General features: G+C 51.7%; 12 protein-coding genes across 12 annotated transcripts; 6 read left to right on the forward strand and 6 right to left on the reverse strand.

Annotated features, from left to right (window-relative positions):
• Positions 1-432: 432 nt before the first annotated feature.
• Positions 433-2,338, forward strand: IAQ61_008394 (uncharacterized protein; the record flags this gene model as incomplete). Its single annotated transcript, XM_003838384.2, has 3 exons — positions 433-481; positions 571-1,037; positions 1,085-2,338. The coding sequence occupies 3 exons, from the start codon at positions 433-435 to the stop codon at positions 2,336-2,338; spliced, it is 1,770 nt and encodes a 589-aa protein (XP_003838432.2).
• Positions 2,339-3,300: 962 nt separating this feature from the next.
• IAQ61_008395 (uncharacterized protein) lies at positions 3,301-4,530 on the forward strand (the record flags this gene model as incomplete). The annotated part of the gene is made up of 3 exons (XM_003838385.1): positions 3,301-3,414; positions 3,558-3,832; positions 3,954-4,530. The coding sequence occupies 3 exons, from the start codon at positions 3,301-3,303 to the stop codon at positions 4,528-4,530; spliced, it is 966 nt and encodes a 321-aa protein (XP_003838433.1).
• A 554-nt stretch (positions 4,531-5,084) lies between these two features.
• Positions 5,085-5,890, reverse strand: IAQ61_008396 (uncharacterized protein; the record flags this gene model as incomplete). Its single annotated transcript, XM_066097983.1, has 2 exons — positions 5,085-5,772; positions 5,829-5,890. 2 exons carry the CDS (start codon positions 5,888-5,890, stop codon positions 5,085-5,087), a joined length of 750 nt encoding a protein of 249 aa, XP_065952028.1.
• A 488-nt stretch (positions 5,891-6,378) lies between these two features.
• IAQ61_008397 (uncharacterized protein) lies at positions 6,379-7,671 on the reverse strand (the record flags this gene model as incomplete). Its single annotated transcript, XM_066097984.1, has 3 exons — positions 6,379-6,611; positions 6,662-7,504; positions 7,554-7,671. 3 exons carry the CDS (start codon positions 7,669-7,671, stop codon positions 6,379-6,381), a joined length of 1,194 nt encoding a protein of 397 aa, XP_065952029.1.
• A 91-nt stretch (positions 7,672-7,762) lies between these two features.
• Positions 7,763-8,669, reverse strand: IAQ61_008398 (uncharacterized protein; the record flags this gene model as incomplete). Its single annotated transcript, XM_066097985.1, has 5 exons — positions 7,763-7,898; positions 8,197-8,218; positions 8,334-8,366; positions 8,480-8,547; positions 8,608-8,669. 5 exons carry the CDS (start codon positions 8,667-8,669, stop codon positions 7,763-7,765), a joined length of 321 nt encoding a protein of 106 aa, XP_065952030.1.
• A 590-nt stretch (positions 8,670-9,259) lies between these two features.
• SNX3 (Sorting nexin-3) lies at positions 9,260-9,866 on the reverse strand (the record flags this gene model as incomplete). Its single annotated transcript, XM_003838387.2, has 4 exons — positions 9,260-9,288; positions 9,337-9,636; positions 9,687-9,708; positions 9,789-9,866. The coding sequence occupies 4 exons, from the start codon at positions 9,864-9,866 to the stop codon at positions 9,260-9,262; spliced, it is 429 nt and encodes a 142-aa protein (XP_003838435.2).
• Positions 9,867-10,841: 975 nt separating this feature from the next.
• IAQ61_008400 (uncharacterized protein) lies at positions 10,842-11,249 on the forward strand (the record flags this gene model as incomplete). Its single annotated transcript, XM_066097986.1, has 1 exon — positions 10,842-11,249. The coding sequence occupies one exon, from the start codon at positions 10,842-10,844 to the stop codon at positions 11,247-11,249; it is 408 nt and encodes a 135-aa protein (XP_065952031.1).
• Positions 11,250-12,076: 827 nt separating this feature from the next.
• On the forward strand, positions 12,077-12,868 carry IAQ61_008401 (uncharacterized protein; the record flags this gene model as incomplete). The annotated part of the gene is made up of 1 exon (XM_003838389.1): positions 12,077-12,868. The coding sequence occupies one exon, from the start codon at positions 12,077-12,079 to the stop codon at positions 12,866-12,868; it is 792 nt and encodes a 263-aa protein (XP_003838437.1).
• A 342-nt stretch (positions 12,869-13,210) lies between these two features.
• On the forward strand, positions 13,211-14,370 carry IAQ61_008402 (uncharacterized protein; the record flags this gene model as incomplete). The annotated part of the gene is made up of 4 exons (XM_003838390.2): positions 13,211-13,498; positions 13,584-13,793; positions 13,850-14,168; positions 14,246-14,370. The coding sequence occupies 4 exons, from the start codon at positions 13,211-13,213 to the stop codon at positions 14,368-14,370; spliced, it is 942 nt and encodes a 313-aa protein (XP_003838438.2).
• A 200-nt stretch (positions 14,371-14,570) lies between these two features.
• IAQ61_008403 (uncharacterized protein) lies at positions 14,571-15,314 on the reverse strand (the record flags this gene model as incomplete). The annotated part of the gene is made up of 1 exon (XM_003838391.1): positions 14,571-15,314. The coding sequence occupies one exon, from the start codon at positions 15,312-15,314 to the stop codon at positions 14,571-14,573; it is 744 nt and encodes a 247-aa protein (XP_003838439.1).
• A 611-nt stretch (positions 15,315-15,925) lies between these two features.
• On the forward strand, positions 15,926-19,099 carry IAQ61_008404 (uncharacterized protein). The gene is made up of 5 exons (XM_003838392.2): positions 15,926-16,329; positions 16,410-16,512; positions 16,570-16,803; positions 16,861-17,968; positions 18,018-19,099. Exons 1-5 carry the CDS (start codon positions 16,210-16,212, stop codon positions 18,760-18,762), a joined length of 2,310 nt encoding a protein of 769 aa, XP_003838440.1. The 5' UTR covers positions 15,926-16,209; the 3' UTR covers positions 18,763-19,099.
• Positions 19,100-20,256: 1,157 nt separating this feature from the next.
• Positions 20,257-21,993, reverse strand: IAQ61_008405 (uncharacterized protein; the record flags this gene model as incomplete). The annotated part of the gene is made up of 1 exon (XM_003838393.2): positions 20,257-21,993. One exon carries the CDS (start codon positions 21,991-21,993, stop codon positions 20,257-20,259), a length of 1,737 nt encoding a protein of 578 aa, XP_003838441.2.
• Positions 21,994-22,629: the final 636 nt, after the last annotated feature.

Below are 22,629 nucleotides of genomic sequence, written 5' to 3' on the forward strand. Positions count from 1 at the left end.
AGGGAATTTCAGAAATCTAGAACGTGGTTCACTCAAGCTCTCATCGCCCTTACCTTCGAAGCTGTTGACAAAACTAACAGCTTCAAAGGCGGCCGCGTAAATTCGGCGTTTGCTCCGATTCCGATGCTGCCGACCACAGTAAAAAACACAAATACACATGTGCAGAAATACAAGTCACTGTGTAAAGCGATGATATCGTGAGTGTATTTATCCGCTCATCCAATGACGCAAAGGCGCTTCTGTAGACACCGCCGGTAAAAGACCTTGAGGTCGTCTTTACTATCGGAGGTGGACCCTGGATTTGCCCTGTATTGATGGCCATGAGGCTCTTGCAGTTACCCGCAACGCGCTTACATTGTATTTATCCCATGTCGACCCAGTCTTCCCAGTCTTCTTGCTCATTGTCCACTTCTTCATCTAAACACCGTGATTATGGCTGATCAGTTCCTTGGGTTCGACTTGAGCACCCAGCAGCTCAAAGGTACCTACCCGTTTACCCCGCCATACATGAATTACCCCACCACGATACCTGTACAACGACAACTGAGCTGACAGTGTGCGAACTTCTAGGAATTGTTGTGGGTTCAGATCTGAAATTGATTCACGAAGCCAAAGTCGACTTTGATGCGGATCTCTCGAAATATGGCATTGAAAAGGGTGTTCTCACCAACCCGGAAGAGGGCGAGGTCTTTGCACCCGTCGCACTGTTCCTCGAAGCCATCGACCTCGTATTGCAGCGGCTGAAAGAGCAGGGCGCGGATTTCTCCAAAGTCCAGGGCATTTCTGGAGCGGGAATGCAGCATGGTACCGTATTTTGGAGTAAAGATGCGGAGACGTTGCTTGGGAATTTGGATGCAGGAAGGACGCTGCTTGAGCAGTTGGAGGGGGGAGCAAAGGGGGAAAGGAAGGGTGCGTTTAGCCATCCGTTTAGTCCGAATTGGCAGGATGCGAGCACACAGAAGCAGTGTGAAGAGTTCGATGCTGCGTTGGGTGGGCCGGAGCATTTAGCACTGGCTACGGGGAGTAGCGCACATCATGTATGTTCACCCAAACTGTTCAAAGATGTCACTGACTGTAATGATAGCGCTTCAGTGGACCTCAGATTCAACGATTCCGGCAGAAGCATCCTCAAGCTTATAAAGAAACCGCACGCATCTCTTTGATATCCTCATTCCTTGCATCAATCTTCCTGGGCAAGGTTGCGCCCATGGACATTAGTGACATATGCGGTGCCAACCTATGGGACATCAAGAAAGGCCGTTGGCAAGAGGAACTCCTCGCTCTCACAGCAGGTGGCAACGACGGTGTTGCGGATCTCAAGTCAAAACTAGGCGAAGTCCCAGAAGACGGTGGTTCCAGCTTCGGTGCCATCTCCCCATACTTTACCAAACGCTATGGCTTCCCATCTTCTACTCAAATCATTGCCTTTACAGGAGACAACCCATCTACTATCCTCGCCCTCCCGCTTCGAGCCTCAGATGCCATTGTCTCACTAGGAACTTCGACGACCTTCCTCATGTCCACACCGCAGTACAAGCCTGATTCCGCCTATCACTTTATGAATCATCCCACAACAGCCGGCCTCTACATGTTCATGTTGTGTTACAAGAACGGCGGTCTAGCACGTGAACACATTCGCGACGCCATCAACAAGACTTCCGGCGCCGAATCCTCCAAATCATGGGACACTTTCAACGAAAGAGCACTTAGTATACCCCCTCTCGGCCAAAAGACACCAGGTGATCCCATGCGTCTGGGCCTCTTCTTCCCCCGCCCAGAAATCGTACCCAACGTCAGTGCCGGAACATGGCGCTTCCTCTGGCAAGACAACACTCTCACGCCCCTGACCTCTGATGACGCAAGCAAATGGTCGATCCCTGAAGACGACGCACGCGCAATCCTAGAATCCCAATTCCTCTCACTCCGTCTCCGTTCCCAATCCCTCGTCTCCCCCCAAGGCTCCTTACCCCCTCAACCACGACGCGTCTACCTTGTTGGCGGCGGCGCCGTCAACCATGCCATTGCCGAATTAGCAGGCCAAGTCCTCGGTGGCAGCGATGGTGTGTACAAACTCGAAATTGGAGGTAATGCGTGCGCGCTCGGTGCCGCGTACAAGGCGGCGTGGGGTGTTCAGCGTAATGCAGGAGAGAAATTTGAGGATTTCTTGGAGCAGAGGTGGAATGAGGAGGGGTTTGTGAAGAAGATTTGCGAGGGATATAGGAGGGGTGTTTGGGAGGGGTATGGGGAGGCGGTTAGAGGGTTGGAGGAGGTGGAGAGGTGGGTTGTCGGGGGTGCGGGGAAGACGGTGGGATTGCAGGGGGTGGGTCGGAGGAGGTGAGAGGGGTACGTACCTATGTGATGTTGAAAGTTTGGGGGTGGTTTGCAAAGGCAAGTCTCATTCTCTGGTTCGATTGGATGCTTTTAAATGTTTGTACGGAATTAATAAAGTTTTTGATCAAGTTTCAAAATGCTGATGTTGAGTGAAGATATTGTAGAGTACCTACACGACAAGGCTACCATAGTTGATCTCATCTCGTGACTCATGCAATCTATACATTTATATACGAGGAGGTGATGATACCTAGGAACTATAGGTCATGACATATAAGCCATGAAACATGTACTAGTTCCTGTAAGGAACAAATTGTTTTTCCGTTGGTATTGGCGGCTGAGGCCGGATGTGCTGAAGAGGTCAAACACCATGGATGGGCCGGGTTCGGGATGGACACGTGTAGAGGTGCAGAGTGAACGAGTCGTTCCAAGTCTACCGTAAGGTAGCAAGTGCGTCTTAATTAGACCAGTATGAAATACATGACCTGGGCAGAGATGCCCTACGTGTTGTAGTCGGTAGGTACGTTTGTACCGGTATGCACAAGGTCGAGATATTTTTAGAGGTACTCTCGTCAAGCAGCCCGTCCGGCCTCCAAGCCGTCCGCAACTGCGGTTGACGATGGAATATACACCGCCAACTTACATGGTTCGTCTAGTATATCCCAATTTGGTTGGCACGCTTCACAGCAGCATCGAGATGCATGCCCAAGCTCAACCCCTACCGTACCTGGTGGACTTCAGCTCTTTGTCTAGACCTCTGGCCCGTGAGGAAATAAATGGGATTCCCCAGTGTCAGCAACGAGTCCTTTTTTGTTCGTTGTTTGATCTTCGAGCGTGCCATACTATATCCAATTTCCAGAATAGCGAAACACGCCTAATTGCCGTAACGTTACCAACGAGATACTCGACCTTGTGCTTTGACTACAAATCCACCTAGACCATTATCCACTAGCAAAAAGCCAATTCACAATGAACGACTATTCATACTTTGCCGCCACCCCACATTCCTACCACCAGTTCGCAGCCATCGTCCCCAACCCATTCCCCCACACAAGCGTCGACACAGACGCAACACGGAGCGTGGTACGTTACGTGTTCCAGTTCCAGTTCCCAGCCTTCATCACACCCAGCGAACCCCCCCCCCCCCCAAACAAAAAGAAAGCTTGGCCTAGAACCCAAAGGAAACAAAATGACTAATCTCACCGCGTGTTCGCTCTGCCAAACAGGACCCCGTTGCCTCCGCCTCGGGCCTTTTCCCAACCTCACATGATGCGGATGCCTGCTCGTCAGAGGTAGTCCACGGCCTGCCGACGACCCCGCACCAGGGCTCTCGCTCACCGGATACCTCGATCGCTGTCGCCATGCCCGTTGGAAGCGAAGACTCTGGCATTGGCGGGAGTGGAGGCGAACTCGACGATGGGAGTCGCACGCGTAGTAGCAGCGAGGAGAAGGAGAATCTCACGCCTGCGCAGAGTAGGCGCAAGGCACAGAATCGAGCAGCGTACGTCATCGTATGATACTTACCGCATTGTCTTTGTTGTTTTTTCTTACCTTGATCTTGATTTATCCTCCTCTTCTTCACTCTCGTATACCTTTTACTGACAAGAGTCTGGGTCACGCAGCCAACGGGCGTTTCGCGAGCGCAAAGAGCGCCATGTCCGCGACCTGGAGACGAAGCTATCCGCGCTCGAAAACAGCACACACAGTCTGCAATCAGACAACGAGCGTCTGAAGCTGGCGCTGCAGCGCGCACAAATGGAGAATGAAATCCTGCGCGCCACCACAAACGCTCACTCGCCGTCGCACGCCCGGCCCTCGTCCGTCAGCTACCCTTCTCCCGGCGCTCATCTACCGTGTCTCTCCTCTTCCTGCTCGGACGAGGACGGCATGCCAGAAGACGACGCGTACACGATTCAAGCGCTGAACAATGGCAGCGTGATCAACACCGCTGGCAAAGACCATGCTGCTTCCCGCCCCGGCGGCCCGCAGAATAAGAGCCGCGAGGTGCCTGCGTCGCAGGCTTGGGATTACATACAGGCGCATCCGCTGGTCAAGCAGGGCCTGGTGGATGTGGCGGATGTCTGTGAGCGGCTCAAGGGCGCGGCCAAGTGCGATGGCCATGGGCCGGTGTTTGAGGAGAGCACGATTTGCAAAGTAGTCGAAGAGTCGAGACGGTGTGGGGGGGATGAACTCATCTGAGCACCTAAGATGATGGCTAGTGCGTTCGGGGGTTTTTCTTGGAAACAAACAACACTTCACTCAGTTGGGCTAATATCCTCCGAGGAAGATATACAGTATTTGGGGATTTCGTGCCATTACTCCTTTGATTTGTTTTTACATTTTTGAGAGTTTGGCGCATAGGGGGAAAGGACAACTCCATACAAATGGCTTTTTTTGGGGCAATCAGAGCATATGATAGATGCGTATGCTCACCATGGAAGAAAAATGAATCAATGACAAGGTCACTATCAAAGTACAACTCGCAAAATGAGACTGGATTGGGGAACTCAGCTACATAGTATCAGAACATCACGGCCCGACAAACCGAGAGACACTATATATCTCATCTGTAGGTAACCATCTACCATCTCATGGATATTTGGCTGTGATAAGGCCCCCTTGTTCTTCGATGATAGCCATTGCTGGTAAATGTTCAGCAGCCAACAGTACTCATAATCGTACGCCGCTCCAATGCATCGATCTAGCGAACCTCTGCCATCTTAATTCCATCACTTGGTGTCAACAACAACCCCTCAATCCCAATCGCTATCCTCGTCCTCGACCGCCGTCTTCCCCTGCCTAATCCCACCCTTCTTCTCCTCCGCATCCTCCTTCTTCCTCTTCAACCTCGAATCCCCCAACTTGACCGCCCCAACATCCACCAGCAACTTCTCCACATCCTCCAGACTCGTCCTCGGCCCATTCAAATCCCTCAACGTAACAAGTTGCCTCTTGATATCGCCATCCCTGTACACCAACACCGTCGGCGTATTCTTATCCGGATAGCCTTCTATACACAAATCCGCCCTCATCTGGCAAAACTTGACGTCGCCAAACTTCCTGCTGAGTTCCCGCCATATCTCAATCAGCACCCGCGACTCTGTATTCGTGCCCTGTGACGACACTAGCAGTACGAATACGTGTGCTTTTTTCGATTCTTCCGTCACTTCGACCGCGTATTCGGGCTTCTGGATGTGGTAGACTTGGTTGTAGACGGAGGCCGCGGTGATGGTGGAGAGTTCTGCCATGCGTTTCTGGCGGTATGATTCGAGAAAGTCGTCGTCTTCTTCGTCTTCGAGGGCGGCGAGCTCGTCGAGGTCCTTGTGTTCGAGGCGGTTTTCGTGCGCCAGGGCACGCGCTTGTTCGAGCGCTTCTTGGATCATGGGGGTTGGGGAGGGCGGCTTTTCGGGAATTACGCCGTGTTTGCGGAGGATGTCATTCCTGTTGTTTTGGGTGTGAGTGGATTATTCGAGTAGATACATTGGGTCTTCATGTACCATTCTGTGTCTGCATTTGGGTCGTCGATGGGGACGTTGACGGGCATGTCTGGCATTTGCATGGTGGCGGTTTTGATGTGAGACTTCTTGCGTAGATTGTTTTGTATTCGCAGATGTAGCAAAGCCTCGAATATGCCAGGCTTAAATGGCAATGGCTGTATAAAGCCGTTGCCTAGGCATGTGTTGAGACTTTCTGAGCAACTAATTCCCACGCTTCAACATGGACCCTGACGATCTGCCCCGCCCCCACTTACCCGCTTGGGTTTCTTGTGGGAATGCGGCATGACGTCGAGGCAATTCATGCAGTCCAGATAGATTCATAAAGGAAGCCATATAGTTGTTCAAGATTCCGACAGGGCTGACAGGTACCAGAACGCGATATTGCATTAGAGCCCATCTCATCTCATCTCCGATAATCCAATCTAGTGTACTTCAACCACCTCGACACCCATTTCTACCACTACCATATAGTTGTCTTGTAGACATCCTACCCTATACATCTGATAGGACCTATGTTGCAAGGTCCTATGTCAAATTCTCTGAATGTGGTTTAGAAGAACTTGCCCTTGCTGCCAGCCTGGACGGATTGCTGCAATACAGCCTCGTTTTCGTTGTCCTGGCTATCCAATGCGCCAGGTCGCGCAATCTGCCGTGGAATTGGGCGGTCAAGAGCGTCGAAGCGGCGTCCTCTCGCCTTGGCCATGATCCAGAGGAAAGAAATACGAAGGCCACATGCGCCCATAGCCCACAGCAATCCACCAAAGGGGGCTGCTACGAATGCGCCTGTGAAGGTCAGTACTACATTTCAAGTCAGACACATTGAGCTATCTTACCAAACACACTCCAATCATCGGCATATAGTCCACTCTCGAGCAACAACAAGTTACCGGCCATTGTAACGTCGCCATCGTAAAACACCAATCCGAACAAGAAGATTGTGAAGATGCCACCCAAACCTCCAATAACGAAATCAAATCCACGGTACCAGTAAAACCTCTCTGAGAGTCCAAGTACCAAGCAGGGAACAACCGCCGCGCTGACAAGATCGCTAATCAAGAAGATTCGGAGGATGTCCGGACTGCGAAGTGCCACGACAACGACCGGGAAGATGAGAGCCACAACACAAGCCCTGATGACCCATATGTTCAGTTTGTTACGGAAAAAGTCATTACTACCCGTGCTGATCATGGCCGATTGAAAGGAGTCGAATGCAGCGGTAGAGAGCGATACCGTCATGACGAGAGTGATGCCAATCACCCAAGCTGGGAGCTTCTCAAGCAGCAAGAAGAACGCCAAGGACCCGTTTTCCTGATCGCCTATAGTGTATGCTCCCGACCATGCAGAGAGAAGACCAGCCACACCGAGTAGTGTCAGAATAATGAGCACCCCGCCACTCGCAAGGGATACTCCTATCCATAGGTCTTTGTCCGTCTTTGCTGCAAAAGTGCGCATCCAGAAACCAGAGAGGAAGAAGTCATTGGTCAGAATAGCAACCGGTAAAATGTAAATGAGCTGCCAGCCAAGAAGACTCGGGTTGAGATATCCAGACTGGTCGATTAGGGAACGGTCAATGTTTGTTTCGACACCAACTGCAATCACGCCCATGATGATGAGACCGAGGACCATAACTCCTTGAATATTGTCGGTTAAGAATGACACCTTAAAACCACCAAAAGCTATTTCTGGTTAGAAAAAAAAGGATGGCAGCATTGGGAGGTGACTTACAGGTGTAGATGGTGGTAATAGTACACTCGACAATCACGACGGGAAGACCGTTGAGTCCGGTCAGAAGAGTGACGATTTGCTGGAGCGCGGAGAGCTCGGCGACCATGTATAAGAACATAGTGATGAGTGTACAGACGCTGAGAAATAGCCCTGCGACTGCCCCATATCTTTGCCTCGTCCATTCAGTCAAAACAAATCCTTCTGGGCATTTACGCCTGATAATGGGACCCAATGCCCCAAAGATCAGGAGTGGCAAGGCCGAAGAAAGTGCATAGACCAACAGACCTTGGACACCGGCAATGGTGGCAATCTGTGGATACGTGAAGAGGATACCAGAACCGAGAGCTGTATGTTAGGATAACCTAGGTTAGCAGACTGACAAATGAGCGGAAAATGGGGTAGAGTAGCGGCAGCACGTTCCTCACGCAAGTATTATCTTGATCGAGTTCTTACGGTACTTCTCAGCTTCACCTTGGCTAGACTGAAAACTTGAGACGTCATGTACAAGTATCCCAGCCCAGCCTTGGTTTCGCGCCCGCAGTGTAGCCGCACAAAAGCACCCTCCTGTCACTATACCAAATACCATTGTGGTATCGATGTAATAACAAGAGAGTAGCTCCTGTGAGAGATCTCAAATACGAACCTGGAAGATTTCAAGTATTCGACTGATAGCATGCGCTCTCTGGCAACATGATCAGAGTACATGGTGTTTGTGATGTCATGCTATCGATACTGCCGCTGCTCTTCACGCGCAAAGCGCTGGTGCACGGATGCACTCACCCGATGCAATGAAATTCAGAGCGAGCGGACCGCCTGTACGTAGTCAGTCATCAGGTCCAAGATATCGGGGGGTTCATGCTCATTGTGTCATTTTGGGAATGAGCTTGCGACACAATGGCTTGATGGCATCTAACCCTTCTGTGTACGATTGCTGGACAACCACTGAAGCTTAGATTGATTCCGTAAACGCCATGCGACATAGCATCCCAAGCACCTTTCAACGTGTTAGTCTGATGGGGTTGTGACACTATCCACCTAGTCCGTCTCCACTCACAGAAAGACTCCATAGGTCAGGTAAATGATGGCGTTTGACGCCGGTTGAGATGGAATGGCCATTTCTGAAAAGATTTACTCGACGCTGTGGTCCAGAGAAGTTTGAAGATGCAGAGCCAGAATTTCGGGATGTGGTGCAGGGTTAAGGCAGTTCGCTCGTAAAGTTTTGCTTCTGGCTAACCCCACGCTTTACTCGTTGCATGACTAGCGCAGCTCGGAGGGGTCGCCGTTGATGATGTCAAATTCTTAGCAATGGTTTTGCCGGCCGGGTATCCTCAAGTTGGCATGCATGTGTCCGTGGGGGTAATTTCACGTTAGGCTTGTAGTGGGAGCATCGGACAAAGTTCAGGTTAGGTCTATGATTGACTGACGGGTTCGAACTTTCAGGAGATTGTAAGCGCTTCTACATTGCCGGACGAAGTAATCTTGATTACTACAACTGTATCACTATCGTACGAACAACATCTCCATAGCTCCCATTTTCAAAGACATGGATTTCTCAGACAGACTTCAATAAAACGCCTGATTATACGCCCCAGATCGCAAAACAATGCCGCAAAAGAGAAGTGAAGAGTTTGACCGCATCCTTTGTCGCGCCCGCCATGTCGTTTCAACACATGTGCTCGTTACTGGCAAGGGGCATGTAGACACAACTACCAAGCATGCTTGTCCCAGTTGGGGTCTGGTACTGTCAGTCCACATTCAGCACAGGCTCTGAACTGACACTGACCTTGTACAAAGGCCGCCAGTACTTTACTGCCAGTCTGTAACAATGGATGCCCGACGACAATTTGCAGGAAGCGCTGGAGTCCTTCGCGCCGATGTTCAATCACATCGTCGGAGAATCGGTTGGTGAGGACTTTGCCGGGCAGCGGCGGTATTGTCACGCGCGCAGACTCTCGCTCGAGAATGTCGCGGAAAGCCTCGAATTCGTTATATCGACGGCGCACCGTGGAGGACTTGAGCTTGAAGGCGGGGATGTTCGTTCGCATTACGATTTCGTATGTTGTGTACATGCCACGCCCAACGCCTGCGATTTGTTAGCACAGCTCGTCGCAACCTTCCTCTCTCTTAACTCACCATGTGTCATAGGGTTGCGAACCTGCGCACGCGACAGTGTGAGCCGGGCTGAGTAGAATATCCATGCCAAGACTGCGGGGGGAAAGGGGGATGTGGGCATACCTCAATCTCCAGAAAGTTCTCCGGCGGGCCATACAGCTCCTCAAAGGACTGAGATCGCGCATCTGGTAGCGATTGCATGTTCAAGGTCTTTGGAGGGCTATCAGTGTGTCGAGTGCAAGGTTGCGCGAACGTTGACGGTTGTCGTCGGTGATGGGCGGCGGGGCACATTAGCAAGCTGTCAGGCACGTGCATGCGACACCCTGCGTGAACTTCTCCACAAACTTGGGCAATGCGTACTCTAAATATCGGTTCGTTTCTGAATTCCCATTATTCCATCGGTCCGTAAGCCGTCCAATCGTTTTATGTTCCGACAATGCTTGCCCTGTACACACAAGGTACAAGTCGTAAAGATCAGTGTGCCGAGCTGGCATCTCCTGGTAATGATAGAGTACAGTACCTATGCTCTTCAACATGATTAGTTGCTACGCCTACCGGTAGGTATCCCTTTGCCATACTATTTTTGCTGGAAGAGGAAAGCCAAGTGCTGGAGCTGTGCAGGATGTCCATGATCTTCGTCTCAACACTACCTACACACTGTCAGCTGAACGCCAGCGGGCCCCTTAATCATTACGCTTCAAACTCAAAGTCGAGCTTTGATTTTTCGCACGGTATATAAGCATGGGTACACCTTCATAGTCGGCTACTAGCCACAGGTGCTGGCTGTCGTGACCTATCATACATCAAAACGGAAATAAATATGGTCCCCACGTTTGATTTGTCCTCCGTCGTGCTTCCAGTAACCTTGATTGTACCTAACAATCGCACGAAAAGGCTCCGAGCACTACGCAAAGTTTCCATACGGTTGTCAAGGGACTCCAGGCTTCAGTGTTTTCAGTGTTGGCCCTGCGAAACCTTGAACAATCGTAGTCGTAGTCGTGGCTTTCACATAGTTTTAGCTACTCAACGCACCTTCATTGATCTACATCCTCTCACTCTTTGACTTCTGCACGTGTACACAGTACATATCTAAATGCAAGCCTACCTACCATTTCGGGAAGTGCAACCAATGACGGATGCCGATAACCGACTTACTCACGTCATCGTCCTCTAAAGATGCAGCACCCACGGGATGTCTTGTACGCCACAGCTACAACGTCTCTTCAACAAATCATGTCGCCAGTAGACCCATGGTGTCTGAGAAGAAATCTAGACCAACGTGCCTATGATGTAGTAGCACTGGAGCAGTCAACCGTATGGGGCACGCGACATATATCCGGAGTTTCCAGAGCATGCGAGATGTTAAACTCGGAGATGCTGATGATAGATGCGGTTTACAGGCGAGCCCTACCGATGAATTTGCCTCTTTTACGTCCATTTCTTCACTCCTCGCCTGTGAATCCCTCACTGTCACCGTTCGAGACCACCTCCGAACGTACGCAACACCTCGAATATAATAACACTCAGACGAGGCTTTCCAAACCAAAGCCGTTGAGTGAAGTTCCAGTGCATATCGTTGTGTAGATAATACAGGAACTGTGTCACACCGAGTGCGTTGAGACCCACTCTCCCATCGACCAATGCAGAATAAAACATCGCGAGGAATACGCAGAGCTTCCAGCAGCCGGTCGCGTTCTCGCGCGAGAATTGAAGGCCCTCCCTTGAACCGCATACTTTCGAGTCAATTTCCGGATGATCATTCTGTTTCCATCAAAAAGAAGGAGACAGAATTCATGTCAGTGCAGACGCTGCCTCGCTCCACAAGACAGAAACTCAGAGACGAGTGAAAATGACAGTGTTCATCTCATCATCTATGATATCGCCAGCTCTAACATCCATCAGCGCAGAATTCAACATCACAAACGAGGTGCAGGCTCAACTCACTTTGTCGATCTTTGTTTTGGCATATGCGATTGGACCACTATTCCTCGGGCCTCTTAGCGAAATCTATGGTAGAGTCATTGTTCTGCAAATATCGAACTGGTTTTTCTTGATCTGGAATCTCGGATGCAGCTTCGCACAAACTTCTGGTCGACTGATGCTTTTCAGTTCCTTAGTGGCTTGGGTGGTTCTGCGCCATTAGCTATTGGTGGTGTTAGTAGTCTCTCTGCACAAAGTATTATGTATAATTGAAACGTCTATAGGGTCTACTCAGCGATTGCTTCCATACAGAACAGCGTGGACTTGCAATCTCGATTTACAGTCTTGCCCCATTGCTCCGACCCGCGATTGGCCCAATAGCCGGCGGATTCATAGCTCAAAATACCACATGGCGATAGTGCTTCTGGGCGACAACGAGCTTTACTTTTGCCATCCAGTGTTTTAGATTTTTCTCTTCCTGCAAGAGACCTATGCCCCAAAACTCCTGCAGTGGAAGCGTGAGAGACTTCGCAAAGAGACCGGAGATATGGCGTTGTACACTGAATTCGATAGCCCAAATCGCCCGCTGGCGGCTACAATCCAAATTGCCTTGCAGAGGCCGTTCAGGCTGCTCACGCTCAGCCGATCGTCCAGGTCCTTGCAGTGTACATGGCATACCTGTATGGACTGATGTATCTCATGCTGTCTACATTCCCTCTACTCTGGAACGACCGGTATGGCATGAGTACGAGTATCGGAACGGAAGCCTCAACTTCTTGTCCATGGGTATTGGGTTCTTTCTCGGAACGCAGATCACGGCTCCGACTAACGATATGCTCTATCGCCGTCTTAAAAGAAAGAACTACGGCATCGATAGACCAGAATTCCGCTGTCCGCTAATGGTTCCAGCAAGCCTTATGGTTCCTGTTGGTCTGTTATGGTACGGATGGAGTGCTCAGGCTCAGGTACACTGGATCATGCCCAACATTGGAGCTGCGATCTTTTGTGCAGGCATGATCATCAGTTTCCAATGTATTCAAACATACCTTGTCGACTCTTATACACGGTATGCCGCTAGTGCCATTGCTGCAGCGACAGTCCTAAGATGCCTGGCCGGCTGTGGCTTTCCGTTATTTGCTCCAGCAATGTACCAGGCTCTCGATTTCGGTTGGGGCAACAGTCTCCTTGGGTTCAAGGCGCTGATACTGGGCATTCGGGCACCGTTCATGCTGTGGTTTTATGGGGAGAAACTGAGAGCCAGAATTAAATATGCTGCAGGATAGGCGCATGTTCAGATAGAGTACGTGAGAGTGGGTAGGTAGTGTTACGAATTATGACGTGTGCTTTGATGTCCGGACCGGCTGGATACTCAAATCCTACCCATTATTTCTAATGTCTTGAGGAGGTATTCCTGCGCTTTATTTGTAAACTGGGGCTGGTTAGGTTAGTTCTGTTAGAAGTGGTCTGTAGTGTTCCAGCATGAATGAGGCAGTTGATTCGTAATAGTCATCACTTGAATGTGGTCCGAGCTCTCATCTCCAACACCGTCAAAAGTTCCCGCATCGCCAAACCCACCACATCACGTCACTGTAGGCCGCTTTAATATCTCAAGACTAGCGATCACCATGTCTGCGCCTACTCGATGTATGGTTGCGGCTTCAAAAAGCCTCCAAAGCGCACCAATTGCGCGTGTTGCGCAGCGATCTTTCGCCTCGAGTGCGTCAAAATCCATTGCATCAGTACGGACAGCACCACGGTCAAATGCGCTATGCGTGCGGGAATCTCGGGTACTACAAAATAAAAGACGAAAGACCATTGTTGGTCCACAGAGCCAGATGAGACAATTCTCGCAATCCACCTCGCGGTCTAAACTCAAGACTATTGATCAAATTCGCGCACGAAACAAGGGTGGAGTGAGTGTCGCGCATCTTTCACAGCTGTCCGCATGGCTGGATAAAAAGATACCAGGGACTGAACAATCACTGACATCACTTGCAGCCTTTCAACCTCACAGCGGCCATCCTCTTCGTCGCAGCCGGAGCAGGACTATGGGCATATTTCACATACGAAAAAGAACGCATGGCGCGGAAGCGAATAGCTGAACAAACCAAAGGAATTGGCAAGCCTAAAGTAGGAGGGCCATTCCAGCTCATGGATCAAGATGGCAAGCCTTTCAGCAATGAGGACATGCTAGGGAAATACTCGTTGGTATGTGAACGGTTGAGCACATGGGAAAGCATGAAAACTCACGAGATGACTCCTAGGTTTACTTTGGCTTCTCACACTGCCCTGATATCTGCCCTGACGAGCTGGACAAGATGGCACTCATGTACGACAAGGTGACTGCGGAGTGTGGCAAAGTGCTACTACCCATCATGATCACATGCGATCCGGCGCGTGACACTCCCAAGGTCCTCAAGGAGTACTTGGCAGAGTTCCATCCAGACTTCATTGGTCTGACTGGCAAGTACGAGCAAATCAAGGACGTGTGCAAGGCGTACAGAGTTTACTTTAGCACACCTCAAAGTGTGAAGCCTGGCGAGGACTACCTTGTGGATCATAGCATCTACTTCTACCTGATGGGTAAGCCGACTGTCTTCCGCCATGTTTTGTCGCGGGACATGCAAATCGCGCCTGGATACCATGCTGACAAAGTATAGATCCCGAAGGCGACTTTGTCGAAGCCATTGGCCGCAACTTCACCGCCGAGCAGGCCGCAAGGGTGATTTCAGACCACATCAAGGACTGGGAAAAGCCGCTTAAGAAGGCGACCCGGTGGGATTGAGCATGTTGTGCTCTCAGAAAAGCACAATGGATGTGACTGTATTATAAGGGGCTATTATGATTTGTACGAATACGAAGGCTACGGGGCCGCTGTACATTACCGGCACATGTACTATCGTCGATGGGCATCATAGAGCTCATGTATAGACATGTTTATTGACTCACACCAAGTTTTTATCGATTGTTGGAGGGACATGTTCACTACTTGATGCCAACTGCTTTCAAGAATTCCTCTTTTTGTGTAGCAATTCCTTGGACAGCTTTGACGACATGGCTCATGCTCTCCACCTCCTTGACGCCTTCACCATGTGTCAACGTCCACAGCTCTTCCTCCTCATACCTGACTTGAAACGCTTGCCAGTTTTGAGCTTTGAGCGTGTTGACATGTTCTGTGACCGTGGACGAGGGGCCAGAGTAGATGAGAACACCTGGATAGCCCGGCTTGGTGATGCCAGAGACGGGTGGAGAGGATGGGGGAGGGGAGAGGGCAAGTTTGCGTTTATTGGTGTTGAGAAGATGATGGAGCCATATGATTACAGTCTTGGGCTTCTGATGGACACTTTGCCCGAGCGTTGCACCATGAGTTTGCCGGACTAGTGAGCTGGTGCTGGATTCGTCGTCCTGTTGGCCTGTACTGGTCGTCTCCAGGACTTGTTGAAAGGCGGCAAGGAAGGCGTCTAGTGCCTCTTCTCCACCGGTCAGACCCAGTCCCTTGATTGCGTCCTTGATCTGCACGCGCAAATCGGTCTTTGAAGGGTCCGTGGCTGAGATTACATCCGGCAAGCCTGCATCCGGGTAGCTTTCCGGTAACCGAAGATGCAGCGACGAAAGGCCTTGGGTAAACTTCAGCTCGCGTGAGGGGAAGTCGTAGTGAAGCTGGTCGGGATACATGGCGTCGAGGAGATCCAATTCTGTTTCAAGGCGGCCCGCATCTTGATTGGACATGTTGTTGAATGTACTTTGCCGGGTTTATTGGGGAGAGCCATCATCGCGATCCTGACTAGGGCCCGTGCTCACACGAAGTTGATGGAGATGTCCTTTCCAAGGTCACCAAGATTGATATTGTCACGGGGACCAGATTTCGTGAACAGAGTCAAGTGTGGAAAATAAAGCGAAGCGATGGTCTTTGAAGAATGTGGTTTTTCAATCTATCATACTGAATATTATGCCATGTGCTTGCATATTAACCGCCCCCCCCCCCCCCCGTTCATGGCTCAGGCTCCCTTGTCATCACCGGGGTGATGGGACGAAGGAGCAGCAGATCAAGAGCAAAGGTAGCTCATCTTGACGCAACAGCCTTTCTTGCCAACATTTCAAGGCGGACAGGTAGAGCAGCAGACAGGTGGACAAAAGACAGGTATTCTCGTTGATCAAAACGGCCGGCCCAGTGTGTGTGCGTGTGTGTGTGTGCCCTTGTCTTGGATTCTGGACTGGTAAAAGCTGCGCGCGGTGAAACGAAAATCCAACAAGCTCTCCTCTTTGGGTTAGCAGGGACGCGGAACGTTCGCGCTTCGTGCAGGTCGCCGAGAGAGGTGCCAACCACCCAAAGCCCTCTACTCTACTCTACTCTACTCTACCCTACCCTACCCTACCCTCCTCTGTTCAATTGTCCTTCCCCCTCCCTCCCACAAAAAGACGACGAATTCGAGGGAACGGAAGACCGGCCTAGTAGCCCTGTTTCTTCTTCACACAAAGTCCACGCACATAACGGCTTGTGGTGCTTTGATAGCGCCTTGCACCCGAACCATTCTCCCTCCTCCCTCCTCCCTCACCAGACGGTGGAACACACATACACACACAGGCCCACACAGACGCCTCCAAGGCGTATCCTCACCCCAGCATGAAGGCTGCTCCGCTGCTCGTCTCCTGGCACAATGAAAACGCTCCCATATATTCGGCCCATTTCGAGCCCCATGGTAAGGGACGGCTGGCCACTGCAGGCGGCGACAACAATGTTCGAGTATGTCTTTCACTTCCTTCCCCCTCTCTCCCCCAAAAATGTTGTACTCAGCCGTGACCATGCATTGACGCCGGCTGCAGCTATGGAACGTCGAGTCTCAGGGTGACGAGCGAAAGGTCACCTATCTCTCCACTCTTGTAAAGCACACCCAGGCGGTCAACGTCGTGCGATGGTGTCCACGAGGTGCGTTTACACCCACCTCGACCATCACGCAAAGCATGTGCGATTAACAACGTATAGGCGAGATGCTTGCCAGCGCGGGCGACGACGGCAATGTTCTACTATGGGTTCCCGCCGAAAACCAGACCACACACAACTTCGAAGAGGGCCTGGAAGACAAAGAGACATGGCGAGTCAAGGCAATGTGCAGGTCGATAGGATCGGAAATCTACGATCTTGCTTGGTCTCCCGACGGTGTCTTCTTCATCACAGGCAGCATGGATAACATTGCTCGCATCTACAACGCGCAGACTGGTACGACCTCCCCCCTGCGGCATCCCCGCTCCCGATAACATGCTCAATGACATACAGGAAGTATTGTACGGCAAATCGCAGAACACAACCACTACGTTCAGGGCGTGGCATGGGATCCCATGAATGAGTACATCGCGACGCAATCGTCTGACCGATCTGTGCACATTTACACCTTGAAGAACAAGGATGGCCAGTTCTCGCTTGCACAGCACAGCAAAGTCACCAAGATGGATCTGCCAGCTCGTCGTGTGTCGTCGAATAGCCCTGCACCACCAGACTTTGGTGGTAGAGCTTCTTTTGCGGGAGACTCGTACGCAGTTGGCTCTCCTGTCCCATCAATGCCCGGCACCCCACAGTCGCTAGCTCTGCCCACTATGCACGCCCCTCCCACATCACACAGTCGCCGTACGTCGTTTGGTTCCTCCCCATCGATGCGTCGCTCAGCCTCGCCGGCTCCATCGATGCCTCTGCCAGCTGTCATGCCAAATTCCCCGAGCATTGGCAGTATTGGCACTACGGGTGTCAGAAATGCCCCCATCTACTACAACGAAACTCTTACTTCGTTCTTTAGGCGTCTCACCTTTGCTCCAGATGGTAGCTTGCTCTTCACCCCTGCCGGACAGTACAAGGCATTGCACCCCTCCATTGGCGAGGCAAAGCCGGCAGAAGACATCACCAACACTGTCTACATATATACACGTGCCGGGCTCAACAAGCCTCCTGTTGCCTTCCTCCCTGGTCACAAGAAGCCTTCGGTAGCGGTACGATGCTCACCAGTTTACTACACCATACGCCAACATACTCTGCCGACTAAGCAGATTACCATTGACACATCGTCGGTCGATGATGAGATTCCTTCCCTACCGGAGCCCATGATGGGTGCAATGGCATCAAGGCCACCGACTTCACATTCCTCAATGGATCCCCCACCACCGACAAGCGCTCCCTCACCTTCACCTAGTATGTCGGCGCCCTCACCAAAGCCTGTTGACAGTGATACTACTGCCGGTCCGCCTGCCGGCCCGACACCGGCCTTCAGCCTTCCCTACCGTATGATATACGCCGTAGCGACGCAGGATGCCATTCACATCTACGACACGCAACAGCAGAAACCGCTGTGCATTGTGAGCAATCTTCACTTTGCTACTTTCACCGACATCACCTGGTAAAGATCCTTCGGTGCCGTTTGGATGTCATCGCTAACTTGCGCAAAGGTCGAACGATGGTAGCACACTGCTCATGTCGTCTTCAGACGGGTTCTGTTCTTCGATAACGTTTGCGCTTGGAGAGTTGGGAGAGAAATACACAGGGCCATTGGCGATTCACAGCCGACAACAGCACACCCCTTCAGCCATCAACACATCGGCGACCCAAGTCTCGAATCACTCTACTCCGACTCCTACTCCCACTACGGGAAGCATGTCTGCAGCTGCCACTGCCACAGCACCACCAATGCAGAGGCAACCATCAGCTGGCTTCCCGGCTTCGCCAAGCTCTTTTGTGCCAGCAAGACCTGGCAGCCCAACAAGAAGCAATTCGGTTTCTAGTATCGCCACTGCTTCATCCTTTGCGCCTGGTGCAGGTGATTTAGGCAACATGAACGCTCCCACTCCAGCGATGTCATCGGTACCCAGCTTAGCAGCCGCAAACTCGGGCCCTGTGCCCATGTGGACACCGCCTCTCACACCTGCGCACGGACAAGGAGGCTCACATAGCGCTAGCAGCTCTGTCAGCGGGATTCCGCACACCGGTCACGTTGGCCGACGAGAGAGCGAGAGGAGCGAGTCTGATCGCGATGAGGCGCTGGCAGGCTCGAGGAAGAGGGATCTTCAGTCGGTACCGGAGATGGAAGAGACGCGCGAGCACAAGAAGCGGCGGATTGCACCGACACCCATTGCCATGACGGACGAGGGCGACGACGCAATTGCCAGCACGGAGGAGCATACGCCTGCTGTTTGAGTCCCAAGCCTATGCAGGTATTGGTGAAGCCTTGAACAGCTGAGAAATAATCGGGTTTGAGGGTTAATTTCCCGTGTTTATTTATATCTGTTTTGTAGCATGGCGTATCTGGGATACCATGGAGAGTCGTCACCTTCGACCCATGTTCGGTAGTCTTGTGGAAATATCTTTTTTTCTTCTCTTCAATGGTTTCTTCTTTTTATAACAATATATGTGGCTATGTGGCGCTCGCCGTGTTTGTCGGAGCAGGATCAGAACAAGATGGGTATACGTATAATTTGTATGGACTTGCTTGCAGAAGAAAAAAAATTGAAACCAGATAATACACAGACGGCATTGATTGATGCATAGCCAGTGGATTATACTTTTTTTTTTTTGACGGAGCTGTAGGGTGATGTTGGGTTGTTGGGTTGTTGGGTGTATATAGATGTGAGAGATGAGAGGTGTGCTGAGTGGATAGGTGGTATGGATGTAGGCCAAGAGAAGCTGTACGGTAGGTAGATGAGTAGTGTGTTTGCGGTTTGCTATTTGCTATTTGCGGGTTCCAAGGTCGATGGAAGTGTAATCTGGATCTAGGTCTAGGTCTAGCTGACGGGGGGGAAGAGGAGGGAGTGGAGTTGGGAAATGAAGAGAAGCCATGAAATCAAAGCGACAAACCCAGTCCAACAAGCCCACTTTCTTCGCTTTGATTCTCGGTTTCTTTGTTGCATTCGATTCGATTTCGATTCGACTTCCTCTGTATACAAACTACGAGCTACCAGTTACCTATACACCCACAGCTTTCCCCGGTTTCGCATCTCACAGTCCCAGTTCCATCCTATCCAACGACGCCATGGCATGCCATGGCATGCCAGACCCATGCCCGTTCCTTGCTATCCAGAAAAAGAAAATGAAGAAAATGTGGGATGGAGATGGAGATGGAGATGAAAAAGTGTCTGAGATGCTTCCCATAGAGTGTGCGAGGATATGACAGCGTGGAATGGCTATAGCTATGGCTATGGCTATGGCTATGGCTAAATGGCTATGCAAAATGTAAAATGTGTAATGACAAAGGAGATTGCGAGAAAATATATGAGACTGAGTGAGAGAGTGAGAGAGACAGTAAGAGTGAATATAAAACTACCATTCCAGCACAAAAAAAAAGATGAAGAAGAAGAGAGAAAAATACCCCCGACCCAAACGCCTATCCCATTCTAAATGCCGCGAGATGATGCGCTATCAGTGCTCCTCTCCCTCCTCGCCGGGCGAATTTTCCCTATTCCCGGTAGAAGGATGCCAAGAAAATCCCAAACCAAGACTAAAAATAAAGAAACGCCCTTGTAAATGCGGCAAAAGCAAAGCAGGACATGTCTACGCAGAATTGAGCGAGATTGAAAAGTGAAGAAAGTGGAAAATGGAAAGAAAAAGTGAAATCGACAGATGAGGAAAAAAAAGATCAGACCCATTTAGATCCCCGTTTCAACCCCCCCCCCCCCCCCAAAAAAAAAGAAACACTCAAATCGCTATCCCTTCACCCAAAACTACACCCCGTAACTCCCTTTCCTCCTCCCTCCCCTCCACACTCGCCCTCCTCTTCCCCATTCGCTCCAACTGCCTCGCTGTATCCGCCTGGACGTGTTTGAGTCCTTTTGGTGATGGCGGTCCTGAACTTGCGACTTCGCTGTCTTCGGCCTGCGATTCTGACCGTGCGGGCGCGAGATCCTCGCCAAATGAAATGGAGCTGATGGAGTCGTCGCTGATGCCGCGCACGGGGGAGCCGGGACGATAGATTGTGGTGGTGCTGGTGGTAGCAGGTGCCATGGCTGTGGTGGGGGGTGTTGATTTTTCCGTCACCGTCGTCGTTGTCGCCGCCGCCGCCGCCGCTGCTGCTGCTTCCGCTGTGCGAGCGGACGTGCGAGTGGTGGAGACGCGCAAAGGCCGCTTGGATTTGTATTTTGGGAACGGGTGGGCATCGTAACGGGGTGGGTGGGGTGTGTATTCTACGAGACAGGATTCCTTGACGCTGATGCGGACGCGTTGGCCTTGACAGAAGATGACGTCGCTGACGCGGGGGGACGAGGCGAGGAGGACGGGTGCGCAACGGCGGCGGTAGCGTAGGGTCTGGGCGTGCGAGTGCCGGATGCGGGGTGCATTCTTGGGGTCGGAGGAGCCAGCCACTTGCTCGTCTTCGGATTGTGGCTGTTGGTCTTGGTCGTGCGAGGAGGGTTGCCTTGGCGAGTCGTGTGCCGGTCGGGAGGGAAAGCGGACGTCTTCTGGGTCGAATTCGTCGAGTTCATTCTCGCCTGCCGGAGACGAGTGGCTGGTTCCTGGCTCCCGGGTTGAGGCTGCGAGATGGGGGTAGAGGGTGCGGATGATTTGTTCTTGCTGTGCGATGATGCGTCGACCCGCTTCCGCATCGGAAAGCTGCTCGAGGTTCTCGCCGAATGAAGGCCCGTCCAAGACACGCTGCCGTCGGTTTCTTCGCGGTAGGCTGCGGTAGCGGGGCTCGCTGCGGTCTTCCAAGGGAGGGCTGATGTCAATGGCTGCGGTGAGGGCCTCGATCCAATCCAGCATGTCTTCTTCGTTCCCAGGACATATCAGGAATTGCTCGAGCTCCAATCGCAGCCGGATGGCATGTTCGCGCACAGGTTCAAACATGTGGGGATCCGTCTCGTACAGCTTGGGTCGAGCCGAGGCGGGCACCAGGTGCGCAAACGGCGATTTGGGTATAATGGGAGTCTTTTTGAGATCTGCAGCCACGCCAACCTCGGAGTGCTGCAGGCTGTAGGTTCGCAGGAGTTTTCCTTTGGTGGGGTTTTGGTTCCTGCTGAAGAGGGTTGGGTTCTTGAGGCGGTAGATGCTCAGTTGCGTGCCTCGGAGTACTGCATAGGCATCGCACCACTCGCGATGGGCCGAAACTTGGAAGGGAGACACCAGCTCTTGCTTGATCCCGACGATGCCTTCCATCTCTACGGAGCAGCTGTAAGGCGGTGGCAGAGGGGTGGTGTGGGCGGTGACGACTTCATCTTGCGTTCTCCTGTCCAAGTGCTGCAGAACTTTTGGATCAATTGCGTGAGCATAGGGTGGCGGTGATCCAATGGGTAATTGTGCGTGGGTGTGGTAGGTGTTGTGGTAGCCATAGGTTGCGGGCGAAGAAGAAGAAGAAGACGACGAGGAGCTGGCATTGTTGGAGGAGCGGGATCGCGATGAGGGAGAGGGCTGGTGAGGCGCGGGATCGGTAGCGGGCTCCATTTTGTTTTAGTGGTGCGGGAAGGGAGAGGCGGAGGCGAGGGGCGGCGGATGCGAGAAGGAAGAGCGAAATTGGGTGGAATTTTGCTCTCGCCTCAGTCTTGAATTATGTTTTTTGGGAGCCAGAGTGAATGAAGGACTATGTATAACAAGGACAATGGGGGGGGGGAGGGGCGACGTTTGCAGGGCCCGCAAGTCGGTCTTCTTCTATTCTGGTGGTTGCGCACCGATACGAAAGCGGTCATGAAGCGATGGTCGTGGGCTGGCCGGGCTGGATTGAAAACGGAAGCCAGGATTGGACTGTGCGACGACGCTGGCCGGACTGAACAGTAGGGAGAGATTGACTAGAGTAGACTGCAGACGACGGTATTCTTTACTCTCTGACTCTCTCTTCCAGACTCTCGCTTTCTTTCTTTCTTTCTCTCTCTCTCTCTCTCTCTAGCTCAGACTGTCAGATTCTCGCTCTCTCAGACTCTCTGGGCCCAGCCACACTGCGCGCCCAATGGTCCGGTCTGGTTGGCAAAAGGAGGACGGGAACGAAACAAGAAGAAATGGTCGGTAGCTCGGTAGGTAAATGGCACGGCAGAGACAATAGCTAGTAGAAACGAAAAGAGAAGAGAAGTACTCCGTAGAAAAATA

The sequence above is a fragment of the Plenodomus lingam genome (assembly GCF_022343315.1).
Source record: "Plenodomus lingam strain CAN1 chromosome Unknown contig_30, whole genome shotgun sequence".
NCBI classification, from domain to species: Eukaryota; Fungi; Ascomycota; class Dothideomycetes; order Pleosporales; family Leptosphaeriaceae; genus Plenodomus; species Plenodomus lingam.